Genomic DNA, 14,049 nt, shown 5'->3' on the forward strand with positions numbered 1-14,049 from the left:
CTGCCCATCAAAAATAAACCGGATGCTCAAATGCTCTGCATCATTTTGCCACACTGAGCAGCACCTAGAACATTCTTGGTGCTAGGTTTGTTTGCCTATGCACACAATTGTGGACGTATCCCACCCCCCCATTCCGACTCCACCCAGGAGACCATTGTGCCTTTTGTGGTGTTGGCCCATTTCTCACCAAAAAACAAGTTGTGCAAAGAAATTCAATGGGATTAGACTGTTGAAACGGCCTGCTATTTGATTAAGGTCCCCTTTCCTTATGAGAACTGTTTGTTCTCTTTTTGTCAAGCTAGGTGTGGAAGGCAGGGTCAAGATAAATATCAGGTGTAGATCCACCCCACACATCCTTTCTTGGCTGGAGGAGGCATAGAAGGCACCTGAAATACGCTTAAGACACTGCAGGTCCAGGACAAAGGAGCAGCCAGGATGGAAACTATATCTGTTTTCCTTCTGCTGGCAGTGGGTAAGTAGGAGACGCAGAAGCCAGTTCTTTGCTTTGGGCTGTTTTCTCCGTGAATGGCAGATCAAGCCTCATCTTAACTTATTGTAAAAGTAGGTTCAATTTTGGGTTGACTTGACCTGGCAGGAGTCTACTACAGCTACATTCACAATGTGTGGAGGAATTTTAAAAGTTCGTTGTTTCATTCAACGTTTCTGCCGTGCTTTTCAGTTAAAAATAGACAAGATGATTTATAATTATCAATTTATTTTTAGAAGAACAATTTTACAAAAAGGAAATACAGCAATTGTGGAAGTGGCTGGGGATATTGTATAAAATCAGGAGTACAGAAACCAATTTGTTAGGGACTTTTTCAGCCCAGTGGGCCAATTTCTTAGCTCCCCCACTCCTCGTGGGCCACTTTGACAGGTGGAATGCATGATAGACACCTAAGGTCACCAAAATGTCCAGTGAGACATTTCTTCCTTTGCAGTGTGGTGGAGCAGTTGATCCCAGTGGGGCTCAACCACCCAGTGGGTCTAGAAGCTGGCACTAAATTCAAGCCATGCTTTTGGCAGGGATCATCTCCACTCCAGAGCTCTGATCAGAAACTCCCGAGTGAGGAACCAATCCCAGTTGGCCTTGCAATTGGAGCCAGACTTAAAAGGACTTGAATACAAGCCCTGATTTTCATGGAACTATTGGGAACACATTTCAAGTCTCCTGGTTGTTCTTTCCTATCTGCCTCTTTACTTGCCCCACCCGCAGGGGTCCAAGGTGTCTTTAGCCTCCTTAAAATCTCTGGGCCTTCTCAATGTCTGTCGGCCTTCCTGACTGCTGACTTTCTCCATGAGCCCAGAGTACCAGTGCTGGATGGAAAGGCATGTTGTGCTCATCAGCAGGATTGATCCAAGGTGCTGGACTTTCGGCACTCTGGCGTGATCCTGCTGACGAGCCCATCTAGTTTTGTGACTCAGATCAAATCAATTGATAAAGGTAGGTCTTCTTCAAACCCACTGAAGGATGGGGCTCTTCTTATCATTTCATTTTATAGAATCATAGAATTGAACCGTTGGAAGGGACTGCGAGGGTCACCAGCTCCCTGCAATGCAGGACTCTTTTTGCCCAATGTGGGGCTCAGATTTACAATCCCGAGATTAACAGTCTCATGCTGTACGGACTGAGCTATCCCTTCCAATACAACATCACCAAAAGGTTTAACCACAAAAACTTCATCAATAATATATATATATATAAACACTATTTTAAAACCGTGGTAAGAATTTACAGATACATTCTTATCACAAAATTAAGACAGGGTAGAAATAGCCATTGAAAAATCTTGCTGGGAAAGGGTCGAAAAGACAATTAACAACAGCATCTGTCTGATGTGAGTTCCAATAGGTAGGTGAAACTGCACTAAAGACCAATTCCTAATTATTATGGAATGGGCTTCCTGGTTAGATAATATTTGCAAAGGCCCTCTCCTGCAAAGTACAGAGGCCAGTTTGGGTATATAAGGGGTGAGGCAATGTTATAGGTATCTGAATCATACGTCCCACAGTTGTGAAGTACACCGAGAATGTTCTCTTGCCAGCCATGGTAGCTTGGGCTTCACTGATTGGTTACAGAGTATACGTGTGGCTAGATGGCTGCGTTGTCTTCTGGCAAGCCTTGGATGAGATAGCATATTCAGTAGTAGGGGCATCAATCTTATTGCTACTGTTTACCAGCAGAGAGAGGAAGAGGAGGAACAGGGGGGCAGAAAGGTCAGGGTGGTGGAAATGCACCAGCAGACACACAGTACAATCTAGATAGCACTGGCTCGCTCTCTCGCTCTCGCTCGCTCTTTTGCTGCTGCATCACCCTGTTGACTCAGGTCAAGCTTGTGGTCAACTAAGACCTCCGAGATCAAATCTCGATTTGAAACGCAATGGAACACTTCTGGCATCTGCATAAAAAACTCTTGTCTCTCCCTGTGTATGCCTGTAAACATGAAACAGATCTCATGGTTTTCTCTCTTGCTGCTCTTTAGGGTCAACCCTGACCTCTCCAGCCGATGCCTCCAATGGTAAGATCCACTTGACTCGTGGGCCTGAATTTGGGCTGGGGAATTGCCTTGAACAAATGAATGGCAGTACACTTATAAAACATTCAGGCATTACTCCACCAAACATTGCAAGAATGTGTGGTGGAGGATTCCAGGCACCTTAAGACCTCCGCCCCCACTGATTCCACCCCCAATTCCCATGTTCAGTGGGAAGGTTTGAAGGAGAATTTTGCAGGCTTCCTGATCCTGGGGGAGATCCTAAGCGTTTTCTTATAAAGGACACATTCAGGCTGTATACATGCCGTATGTTAAAGCACATGGGTTTCCCCCAAGAATCCTGGGAACAGCAGTTCACTCCCTTGCAGGGCTAGTTCCCAGCACCCTTAACAAACCATAGTTCCCAAGATCCTTTGGGAGACGTTTGTGCGCTTTATGCAGCTTCAGACCCAGATAGAGGGAGGAGAGGCTGGCCAAACACATAGCCCTCCCTCCTCCCCAAGGGGCCTTCTGTAAAATGAGTTGCTGGCTTGGGCTCTAACAAGATGCTCCCTTTTCCTCTAGAATCATTGATGTACCCTTATGGGACTGCACAGGGTGACACAAAGAACCCCAAGTCAGATGATGGGACATCTACAAAGATCATCACTGCAGTGCCCTTCAGCTTCTATGGCAAAAAGTACAGCTCACTCTACGTACGTAATGCCTGGCCAAAGCCCCAGTCTACATGTTTCTTAACCAGAAGAGTGGGTGGTGCAGAACTCTGCCCACCTGTCAATGAGATCTAGCAGGCTGGCTGGTACTGGCCCATCTTCAGTCTTGCTATCTAATCTAGTTGTCCATCTATGCATCCATCCATTGCTGATTCCAGGTTTCAAGGAACCTTGGGCAACGTTCTACCTCCTCACCATCACTGTTGCCGCCTACTGATTCTCCTCATTTCTGAGGTCAGGGTTGGCAGGTGTTCAATTACACCAACCAGGGGTGCCAACTTGAATAAAATATTGGGGGGAGGGGAGAGTAAGCCCCATCCTGCATGATAAATCACATGATGTCACATACACACACACACACCATTTGAATGGCAACGTCCATCAACTTTGGGGGAGTCCAAGCCCCTCAAATATTTTAATGGGGGGCTGAAGGGACCTCAGCTTCTAGGAGTTGACTCCTATGACGCCAACCCTATATCTCTCGGTCTACCTACCTGCTGTCATTCACACCTGTATCTCTCTCCTTTCTTCAGGTCAACAACAACGGGGTGGTCTCCTTTGGTGTGAATGTCTCACAGTACACACCCGACCCTTTCCCGCTGGATTTAGGGTCACCCTTTGTCGCCCCCTATTGGGGGGATGTTGACAATACTAGAGGCGGGGATGTCCTCTGGAGACAGACTCAGGACTCTGCAGTGCTTAGCCTCTGTACCGCAGACATCAACCAGTACTTCCCAGAGATGTCTTTCACAGCTGTCTGGGCCTTGGTTGCTACCTGGGACCGTGTCGCCTACTTTGGAAGTGCTTCAAAAAAGGTAGGCCTCTCCCTGACCTATAGTAGCCAGCTGCAGGAGATGATAGGGCCCTGGGTGGAGCAGAAAAGGGACTTTCAGCAGATGAAACTTACAAGGGCAACACTTGCCAAAAATGCCTCTACTCTCCCTGACCACTCAGCATTGTCCCACCACCATCCCTCTGACCCTTTTCACCTTGGAGGTTCCCCATCTGGTGCCTCCCACCATTCCTCTGCATCCAGCCAGTCCATGACACAGCCACACAAAAGTCAGAGGTTTGTAACATTCAGTCCCCGGGTCTGAGGTTCCTCCCCTGCCCTAACCCTTAATATGCAATGTGAAAATGTGGTAACAAGAGGAACGGATGGGGAACCTGTTGTTGGACTCCAGCCACCAACATCTGGAAAACCTCAGGTTCCTCTGTCCCTAATCTAGATGATTTCCCTATCACTCTTGATGAAGAAGACTTCCCCATGTAGCCCTCCTACTTTGTGTGCCCCAGAGACAGAGCTGCATCTCTTTGTGCTGTCCGTAGCTCCACAGTCCCATGTCTCTTTTCTTTCTGCTGCAGACCAACACTTTCCAGGCTGTCTTGACCACCAATAACCAAATCGCTTTCATCATTTTGAATTATGCCGACATCCAGTGGACAACCGGGATAGCAAGCGGTGGACATCCCAGGACAGGCCTTGGGGGAACCCCTGCACAGGTATTTGATCTGAATAGGAACACTGAGGGAATCTGACCTTTGCAGATTCCGATATGAAACTGACCTGGTCTCTGACCTCCCAGACCAACATGTGGGTCAGAACATCCTTTGGGTTTCATGCTTCTCCAGAGCCTTTGGCCAAAACCAAAAGTATCAAAAAACAGTGGTACCTCGGGTTAAGAACTTAATTGGTTCCGGAGGTCCGTTCTTAACCTGAAACTGTTTTTAACCCGAAGCACCACTTTAGCTAATGGGGGCTCCTGCTGCCGCTACACAATTTCTGTTCTCATCCTGAAGCAAAGTTCTTAACCCGAGGTGCTATTTCTGGGTTAGCGGAGTCTGTAACCTGAAGCGTCTGAAACCCGAGGTACCACCGTATATGTTTTAAATTGAGATTAAAACAAAACAAAACCACATTTGTTTTGTGAGAAAAGGTGTTTGGGATACTCATTATGGGTTGCATCCAATGTTCTCTGTCTGCACAAGCAGGTGGGCAAGTTTTCATTCTGTGCAATGGAGGACTCCGCAACACAAGGGAGAACTCCAGTGAAACAGTTGCGTTAGTGAGAACTTGTTGCTCAATAAAACTACCAGCAACTTGCTTCTGTGTTCTCTTGTGCAACAACTTCCCGCTGCTGCAGAATATTTTGCCAGGGGAACAAGTATACAGCCAAGTGACTTTGACTTGGATACAACCCTTAAGTATTAATGGGGGGGACAGTTCCCCCCCTTTTTCTTAATGGACAGATTAAGAGCTCATCCGCATTCCTGCTTCTCCCATGCCTAGGAAGCATGGGTCTGAGCTGTTTTCTGCTTATCTCACATTTTCTAGGCATGCGTCCAAGTGGAAGTGCCTTTGCCCCAAAGCTTCCCCCCCAACCCCCCCCCCTGTATTTAGCACTAAATCAGAACAAACACCAATCCATGGGAAACCTGCCATCTGTTCCAATTCAGAAGTGGAGTAAATGGAGGTGTGGCTAAGCCCTTAGCGTTTAACTTTAGAATCATAGAATTGTAGAGTTGGAAGGGACCCAACTCCCTGCAAAGGATGCTTCACCATGATATCCAGATATGCTTTGTATGCATCTGTGCCGATTCTGCTCTTAAGCAGGCCTGGCTTTGTAAGCGATCAGATGGGAGAAACCACCTGCAGATGATGGGTATAAGCTGCCTTGCTGAAATCAGAAACAGCAGGCTATCCATGTACAGAGTTAAACTGCCATGTGAACAGTCCAACAGATCAATATTTCCATCCACAGTGATTTCATGAAAGTCGAAATTGTACTGTAAGGTGCAATGCATAACCTACATCAGCTTTCCGCCAACTTGGTGTCCTCCGCATGCCACTAGACTACAGCCCCCATCATCCCCTGATCACTGGCCATGTGGCCTGGGGCTGATGGGAGTTGCGATCCAAAAGCAGCTGGAGGGCACCAGGTTAAGGAAGGCTGTCTTAAAATACTATCTGAATGTCAGCCCATTAACTCACTAACTGGAAAGAAATTGGAGGTGTTATTGTATTTTTGTTCCAGTTATATCAGCAGTTATGGCAAAGATTGGCCCAGCACTAATTGCTGATATCTGGGGGGCGGGTCCTGGATTTTCATTGTGATGGGTTTTTTGGCAAGGGAGGGGTCTCTACTGCTAGGGCTTTACTTTTCCTGTAACTATTTTGCACCCCAAATGCAGTGGCAATGAACTTGGATTCCACAACCCAAATTTAATTACGCAGAATGAGGGAAATTGCATGTTCCTCTTATCGATGAATGGGACACAGGTGGCGCTGTGAGTTAAACCGTGGAGCCTAGGACTTGCCGATCACAAGGTCGGCAGTTCAAATCCCTGCAACAGGGTGAGATCCTGTTGCTCGGTCCCTGCTCCTGCCAACCTAGCAGTTTGAAAGCACGTCAAAGTGTGAGTAGATAAATAGGTACCACTCCAGCGGGAAGGTAAATGGCGTTTCCATGCGCTGCTCTGGATCTCCAGAAGCAGCTTAGTCATGCTGGCCACATGACCCGGAAGCTGTACACCGGCTCCCTTGGCCAATAAAGCGAGATGAGCGCCGCAACCCCAGAGTCGGTCACAACTGGACCTAATGGTCAGGGGTCCCTTTACCTTTACCTTATCCATGAATTTATTCTGAAGGTTTTGCTTTTTCATTTATTCTGCTTCTGCAACTCGAAGGAGGAACAAGGAACAAGGGCATGGCATTTCTGACCTCTGGTCTCTGGAAATCTGATTCATTAATGCTTCTAGCTTCTGAAATGTGCAAAGCTTTGCTTGAACAATTTCAGGAAGCAGGCATCCAACAATAAGGGAAGTTGAGTGTTTGCTTGTGGTGTTTCTATGTTTTCTAAATGAAAGCTGAAAGTCTCAGTTCCCGAATTCTGAAGTTCCATATTCCTGTGGCTATAATGTGCTTTAGGGCTATTTCACAGCAACCACACAATCACATCTGGCTATTGCTAAATCAGCTTTCAGTTGCCAGTGCAAAAACAAACAAACCTAAAAACCCACTCTTGAAGATTCTGCTGCAGTTATTCCGCTGTCACACAGATATTTGCCCTGATCTGGAGCCTGGGTGGTTCTTATTTACAGATATGTCCTGCCCTTCTTCCAAGCTGCTCAACATGACATTCCAGATTCTCTATCCCTGCTTGAGGCAGTGATGGCCACCAGCTTTGATGGCTTTCAAAGAGTGTCTAATCCTCACTCTTTTGAGGACCTCTCAATAATTGTTAAAAAAAATTCAGGGGGCGAGGGAGGCCAGTCGTGTCTCCTCCTCCTTCTCCTTTTTTAAAAGAAATTTTATTTTTCAATTTCTGAAATTGTTAGCAATCTTACAAATTAAATAAGTTTTCCAATAAAAACACATCGTTTGACTTCCCTCCCCACTCCTTCTGTGGTTTCTTATGCTTTAATTTTCATTACTGCACCTCCCAATTAATTCTATTTATTAGTTACTCCCTGTGTTTTCCTTAACAAATATATCCACCCCCATTGTTCTGCCCGGACACTGAGGTCCAGTGCCAAGGGCCTTCTGGTAGTTCCCTCGCTATGAGAAGCCAAGTTACAGGGAACCAGTCAGAGGGCCTTCTCGGTAGTGGCACCCGCCCTGTGGAACGCCCTCCCACCAGATATCAAAGAGAAAAACAACTATCAGACTTTTTAAAGACATGTGAAGGTAGCCCTGTTTAGGGAAGCTTTTAATGTTTAATAGGTTATTGTATTTTAATATTCTGTTAGAAGCTGTCCAGAGTGGCTGGAGAAACCCAGCCAGATGGGTGGGGTATAAATAATAAATTATTATTATATATTATTATTATTTAACAGTTGTTTTAGATTAATCCTGCTAATGAGCTTAGTTGTTTATCAGATAGTCCATGAATCTTCCCCATTCTTTATTAAAAGTTGTTTCTCCGTGGTTTTCTATTCTTCCAGTAAATTTTGTCATTTCAGCATAATCCATTAATTTAATCTGCCACTCCTCTTCGGTTGGAAGTATTCTCCTCCTGCTGCTGCTGCTGAGGAGGAGAAGGAGGGGGGAAGCAGCCCCCAGCCAGTGGCGGCAGTTGGAAGAGGAGGAGGAGGCTGAGCACCAGAGAGGAGGAGCCACTGGCCAATGAGGCCACACTGCTGCCACATTCGGCTCCACCTCCTAGCTCCTCCCAACCTGACATCACATGCATGTGTCATCGCCCCCCTCCAAATCTTCTTCACAAGTTGGCCTCTGATGGAGGACAAAGCCATCAGCAACTCTCCTAAGCCTGTTGGCTATTTTCTACCTCCACTTCATGCTTCCAAAGACCAGTTTGTGGGAACTACAGGTGCTGTGTGCTTAGGACCTGCTTGCTGGCTTCCCATAGACATCTGGTTGGCCAGGATGCTGGACTTGATGAGCCACTGACCTTACATTCTTATGCATACAGGTAGTACATCTGAGACGTGAGGCGGGGAAAAGGAAGTGGCAGGGGGTAAACCCAACATTTTTTAAATATATATACGCACACACACACATTTGGCTTTTCAACTTAAAATTTTACAAAAATATATCAAACATCAATCATAAAAACAAGATTCCAAGGAATCTCCTGGACTTCCATCCTCCCCTTGGTGGGTCCTATTATTAATCCTTTCCTCCCATATCTTTTATGATAAGCCAAATCTTTTACCTCTCCATTATGTGTAGCATTCAACCTTAAACTACAAGTGATATTCCAATCCTACTAACGACTTTAACTGTTTACAATGCTCTTTAAGATAAATTATAATTTTTCCCAATTTCTTATTGAAATTTTCATCTTCCTGATTTCTGACTCTTCCGGTCATTTTACCCATTTCAGCATAGTCCATTAACTTCATCTACCATTCTTCTCTGGTAGGAACTTTATCTTCTTTCCATCTCTGGGCCAGTAACATCCGCACTGCCATGGCCGCATACATAAATAGCCTTTTCTGCTCCTGTGGGATTTCAGCACCTAGAATTCCTAAAAGGAAGGCTTCAGGCTTTTTTAACAAAGGTTATTTTAAATATTTTTTTTCAACTCATTATATACTGTTTCCCAAAATCCTTTTGCTACCTTACAATTCCACCACATATGATAAAAGGTGCTTTCTTTTTCCTTACATTTCCAGCAATGTTTTATACATTTTTGCGAATTTACTAGGAGTTAAAGTCAACCAAACATTTGCACACATACATGAATATGCAGAAAGGGATCGAGACTGAGGAGAATGTTTCCTATGCTGTGGGGTTGGACAGTAAATTGCTTTTCTCCTGTCTCCACTCCCTAGGCTGGATTTGACAGTGGAGACAAGAAAAACTTTTACAACATCCCAGCATCACGCACTCCCAGTGTCCTCAATATCACACAAACCACCAACGTGCAGTTTCCGGGGCGATGGGTGTTCCAAGTGGATGAGATTGTGATCGGAGACACAACGGAGAAGAGCAAATGCTTGGAGTAAGTGCCAGAGTGTCCTTTGAGAGGGGTGTTTTTGTGTGGATTGTTTTAATAATACTTATATTACATCAGGGCCTGATTTAGGTTTGATGAGGCCCTTTATATGTCCAGCTGTCCTTTGTCAACAACAATTTGTTGCTGTTTTTTTGTTGTTGAATATATGCTATATGGTAATTTGTGGACCTAATAGGTATCTAAAGCCATTTTCACATAACAAAGTTTATCAAAGTAATTGTTGAACTGAAATACAATTAAGAAGAAGCATTTTAATAGTGAAATACAATTAAGAAGTATGTTAACAGTGAAATAATTATTAAGCTCTAACTTAAAATGATTTTTTAAATTCATAACAAACTTAATAATGCAAACACAATGGCATTTGGCAATAACAAAAGTTCCTTTAGAAACTCAGTTTACAAAGACTCATAATCTAGTCTCTAGAAACTTGCTATAACATGAAAAAATAATAGGTGTAAATATATGATGCAAACAACTAATAATTATAAATAGCAGAATGTAGGCACCCTATATATAGAAATGAGAAAACCAGTGACATTTTAGGGAGCAGGCTAGCAGGCGGGGCCCAGTACTTACATCATAGGATCCTACACAACACAAAACACTGTTGCTGTGTGTAGATTTTATTTTACTGGTTTTTTTTGTCTTATATTTTGGAAATGTACATCCAGGTTTTTTTTCCTTTACTTTTTTGGGGGGTCCCCAAGAGAGTGGGGCCCTAAGCTATAGCTTGTTTAGCTTATACATGAATCTGGCACTGTATTGCATTTTTTAAAAGATCCCTACACACATGCACTGTTCTTTATGGACAAGGATACTGGAAGCTGCCTCTGCTGGTGACATGCTCATTCTAGGCTTGTGTTTTAATCTTCCAAGCTGTCACAATGTTCCCTTAATAATGTGTGGGTGGAGATGTGGCAGAGGCTGTTAAGAAAAAATTAGCAAGTTGCTAAAACGGGCAGGAGTAGGGATCTGCTTTTCAGTACAAATGTTTCTGTCTCTTTTGACTAGATGAGACCACCTGCTACTCAAGAGAGCCCCCTCCTCATCCACCCGTGTCAAGACAGGATGTACTCAAATCTTTGCAAAGATCCCTCTGCTGCCCCCTATAGGCTTGGAGCCATGGCTGATTATGGCGTACCAATAAAATGGCTGTGCTCTCGTTGCTACTCTCCTTTGTCTGTTCCCTGAGTGACTGGAGCTGAACGTGCTTTATGAAGTCAAGAAATGCAGGCATGCGTGTGTGTGTGCATGCATGTGTGCATGTGTGCCTTTGATGAACAGAGGGTGTGGAGGCTTAATCTTACATGAAAGTCGTGCCTTCTGAACCTTGACCCCCTTCACTGTCACAGTGGAAAGCAAAGACTCTTCTGGCAGTGCCCCAATGCCTCAAGCAGCAGCAGCAGAAATCCAGACCATGGCACTTTCCTCTCGACATTGCTGCTTTTCCCTGTGATGGGGAAGCTGCACCTATTGAGCTTCTGCCTATCATGCAGAGCAGACAACGCCAGTCGGGGTGTGAAAGACTCAGTTCCTTCCAGGTTATGAACTCTGGCTTTGAAAACTGGTTCCAGGTGCTGAGTCAGCCCCACCAGCATCCGCAAACTCAAATCATTGTGCTCCAGTTGAATTGGATGTGTGGCCTCTGTGTGTGTTTTAAAGTCACCAATGTGCTAACATTTACATTGCAGAGCATGTAAAGATTAAGCAGGATGTGCAACCGCTGTGCAAAGACCAGATACGAGGTGCATGAGATAAATAATGAGCCACACCTCACATGTTTAAAGCCAGTGGCGGATATTATGTTGTCAGCTGCTGTTCTCTGCAAAGAGTCTGTTGTTGCTGTCAATAATAATAATAATAATAATAATAATAATAATAATGCATTTTTGCAAGTTACACAAACACCAAACAATATTCATCATTATCTCTTATCCTCAGACTTTCCAGTCCATCTCTCCATGGCATTCTGGGTAGTCTTTTGTCTGCTGCATAATCTATTATTCTACCCATTTTCATCTCAAATCCTCCTCTATTTAATGTTATCTGCTGCTCACATGTTCATTCCTACTTGTAGGTTAAAGTGACTATTATACCCTCTGAGATACTCTTCAAAACACTTCCACTCATCTCTGATCCGTGACTCATCCTTATTTCTTAGCAAAAGGAGTCTTTTGGAGAACCAGTTTGTTGCACAAGACCTCCCCATCAACTCTAATTCTGTGACCTGAATTTATTTATTTATTTATATACATACATACATACATACATACATACATACCATATTTTTCTTCCATTTGCCATTATGTGATTGAATCCCACCCCAAAATAGTGACAGTCTGAATGGAAGCACCTACAACAGGGGTCAGCAAGGCTTATTGGGCATGAGCCAGATCATTCCTGCAGAGATCCTCTGTGGGCCGGGCCGGCACAGCACGACACTGGAAATCGCGTGCTCTGGTCCATGGGCTCACGAAGAGCTGGACACGACTAAACAACAACAAGGTGCTGCTGGAAGGAATTTTTTTTATTTTGTTCCAGCTGCAATCTATCTGTGATGCAACAGCGCCACTGCCTGGGTGCCGGTGAGAAATACACTGTGGGAAATGGGAGGTGTCATGTGATCTCGATTGGTTGCCACACAAGGCAATGATGGTAACATTTTGCCCTGATCATCCCAGGCAGAAGTCCACACTTTAACACTCTGTGTCCAAGAATTCAGACCCAGACCCAGGTCCCGCTTTTAACCCATACATAGATTTCCCATATTTCAAAAGGTAAAAATCCAGACCCCACCACAAATTTGTTGAGCTTTTCTTAGGAGGCCCACCCCAAAAAGTTGTTCAGACTAACCACCGCCAATTGTGCCACCAACACAGCACCCAAACCCAGACATTAGCTACAGTTTTATTTTTAAAAAAACCACCCCCAAAAGGAACCAAATTCAGGACTCCTCTGGGATTTCCCAGATATATGGCAACCCTACCCAAACATGCACTTGGGGACCCAATTCTTAACCTTTTACCCTATATTCACATGGTGGTAGTGCTCCGGTCGTGTTGCAAACCAACTTGGATAAGACTGTGATGTTCTAGTGGGTCCCAATCCATCAGCTGAAGACCAGTGCTTGAGGGGCAGCCATGATTGTTTGAAGTGCTGTGATACTGCTTTAAGTGCATAGTTCTGATGGGACCACACACTTCTCCCACCAGGCAAATAAGAGGCATTATCGAAGTTCAGAGACACATTCCAGCCAGGCAAAAAGACCTTGCAAGGCACGACTGGTGACTGGCATGATGCAGGAGGAGGGTAGTAGCCTGGAAAAACTCCTGAGGGCCAGTTTCAAAGCCCTGGGGGGCCACATCAGGCTACAGACTAGACGTTCCTCACCTCTGTTCTAGCATGTCAGAAGCCCCGGAAACGCACTAAGCTATATGAAAACAGAAGACCAGAAATTTTGAGTAATGTATAATATCGTTATATTTCTTGTTTTGCATTCATATCTTGCTGAAAGATATCTAGTGCAATTAGGGGGATCTTTATTGGTCCAGTCAACCCACATCCTGTTTGCAGTTTTTCTTTTTCTTATTCTCATGTAAGGCCTAGTTCAGCAACATTATATTTGCTATACAGTCAAGTCATACCTCGGGTTACAGACGCTTCAGGTTGCGCATTTTCGGGTTGTACACCATGCCAAACCCGGAAATACCGGAACAGGTTACTTCCTGGTTTCGGCGCTTTGCGCATGCACAAAAACGCCAAATTGTGACCCGCGCATGTGCAGACATGGCGCTGCGGGTTGTGAATGCTGCGGGTTGTGAACGTGCCTCCCGCACAGATCACGTTTGCAACCTGAGCATCCATTGCAGTTTCTTTTGGAAATCTTTTTCATTATTTTTGTTCAAAATGGTCCTATTCATTTTCAGGGCTGCCATTGATTGGCTTCTTACATTTCCCCGATCTACTTTTAAAATGTTGCTCTTAAGTTAAAAGTTGCCAGTCTTCCTAACAAACAACAGGCCACACTGCCTTATCAAAATCCCAGTGTTTTATTTGCATGGGTCATGACAGACATAGATTTCTTCAAAGATGATCTAGGATGAGCCAAGAAACCTCCTTGGTGCCTAAGTGCACATTTAGTATTTTTTACCCATAACATTGGAAATGGCAGTCAAGGAGGATGGGATGAAGGAACAGTGTCAGAGAGATCTGGCATCCTTGCAAGCATCTGGAAGAGCAACAGAGTCGCCTGGGCTCACGTTCTGGTAAACCACCACAACCTGCAGGAAAAGAACACCCCAGGAGAAAAATCAGTCTTGCTGTGCATTTACAGTGCTGCTCAGCTCCTGAGCAACT

The 14,049-nt window shown here is 44.7% G+C and overlaps 2 protein-coding genes across 6 annotated transcripts in view; one reads left to right on the plus strand and one right to left on the minus strand.

Annotated features, from left to right (window-relative positions):
- The first annotated feature begins 319 nt into the window (after nucleotides 1–319).
- Nucleotides 320–10,858, plus strand: LOC310768951 (sushi, nidogen and EGF-like domain-containing protein 1). The gene is made up of 7 exons (XM_083627928.1): nucleotides 320–472; nucleotides 2,484–2,519; nucleotides 3,060–3,190; nucleotides 3,742–4,023; nucleotides 4,574–4,711; nucleotides 9,506–9,675; nucleotides 10,705–10,858. The coding sequence occupies exons 1-7, from the start codon at nucleotides 436–438 to the stop codon at nucleotides 10,706–10,708; spliced, it is 798 nt and encodes a 265-aa protein (XP_083484054.1). The 5' UTR covers nucleotides 320–435; the 3' UTR covers nucleotides 10,709–10,858.
- Nucleotides 10,859–13,723: 2,865 nt separating this feature from the next.
- The window catches only part of LOC310769052 (membrane-spanning 4-domains subfamily A member 4A-like), a 639,318-nt gene continuing 638,992 nt past the window's right edge, over nucleotides 13,724–14,049 (minus strand). For all 5 annotated transcript variants that reach the window (XM_083628122.1, XM_083628120.1, XM_083628119.1 and 2 more), the window contains one exon: nucleotides 13,724–13,973. In XM_083628122.1, the coding sequence (XP_083484248.1) occupies nucleotides 13,893–13,973 (81 nt within the window). In that variant the 3' untranslated portion in view covers nucleotides 13,724–13,892. The remainder of the gene's footprint in view (nucleotides 13,974–14,049) is intronic.

This window comes from Podarcis filfolensis, assembly GCF_964270895.1.
Source record: "Podarcis filfolensis genome assembly, chromosome: 8".
Taxonomy (NCBI): domain Eukaryota; kingdom Metazoa; phylum Chordata; class Lepidosauria; order Squamata; family Lacertidae; genus Podarcis; species Podarcis filfolensis.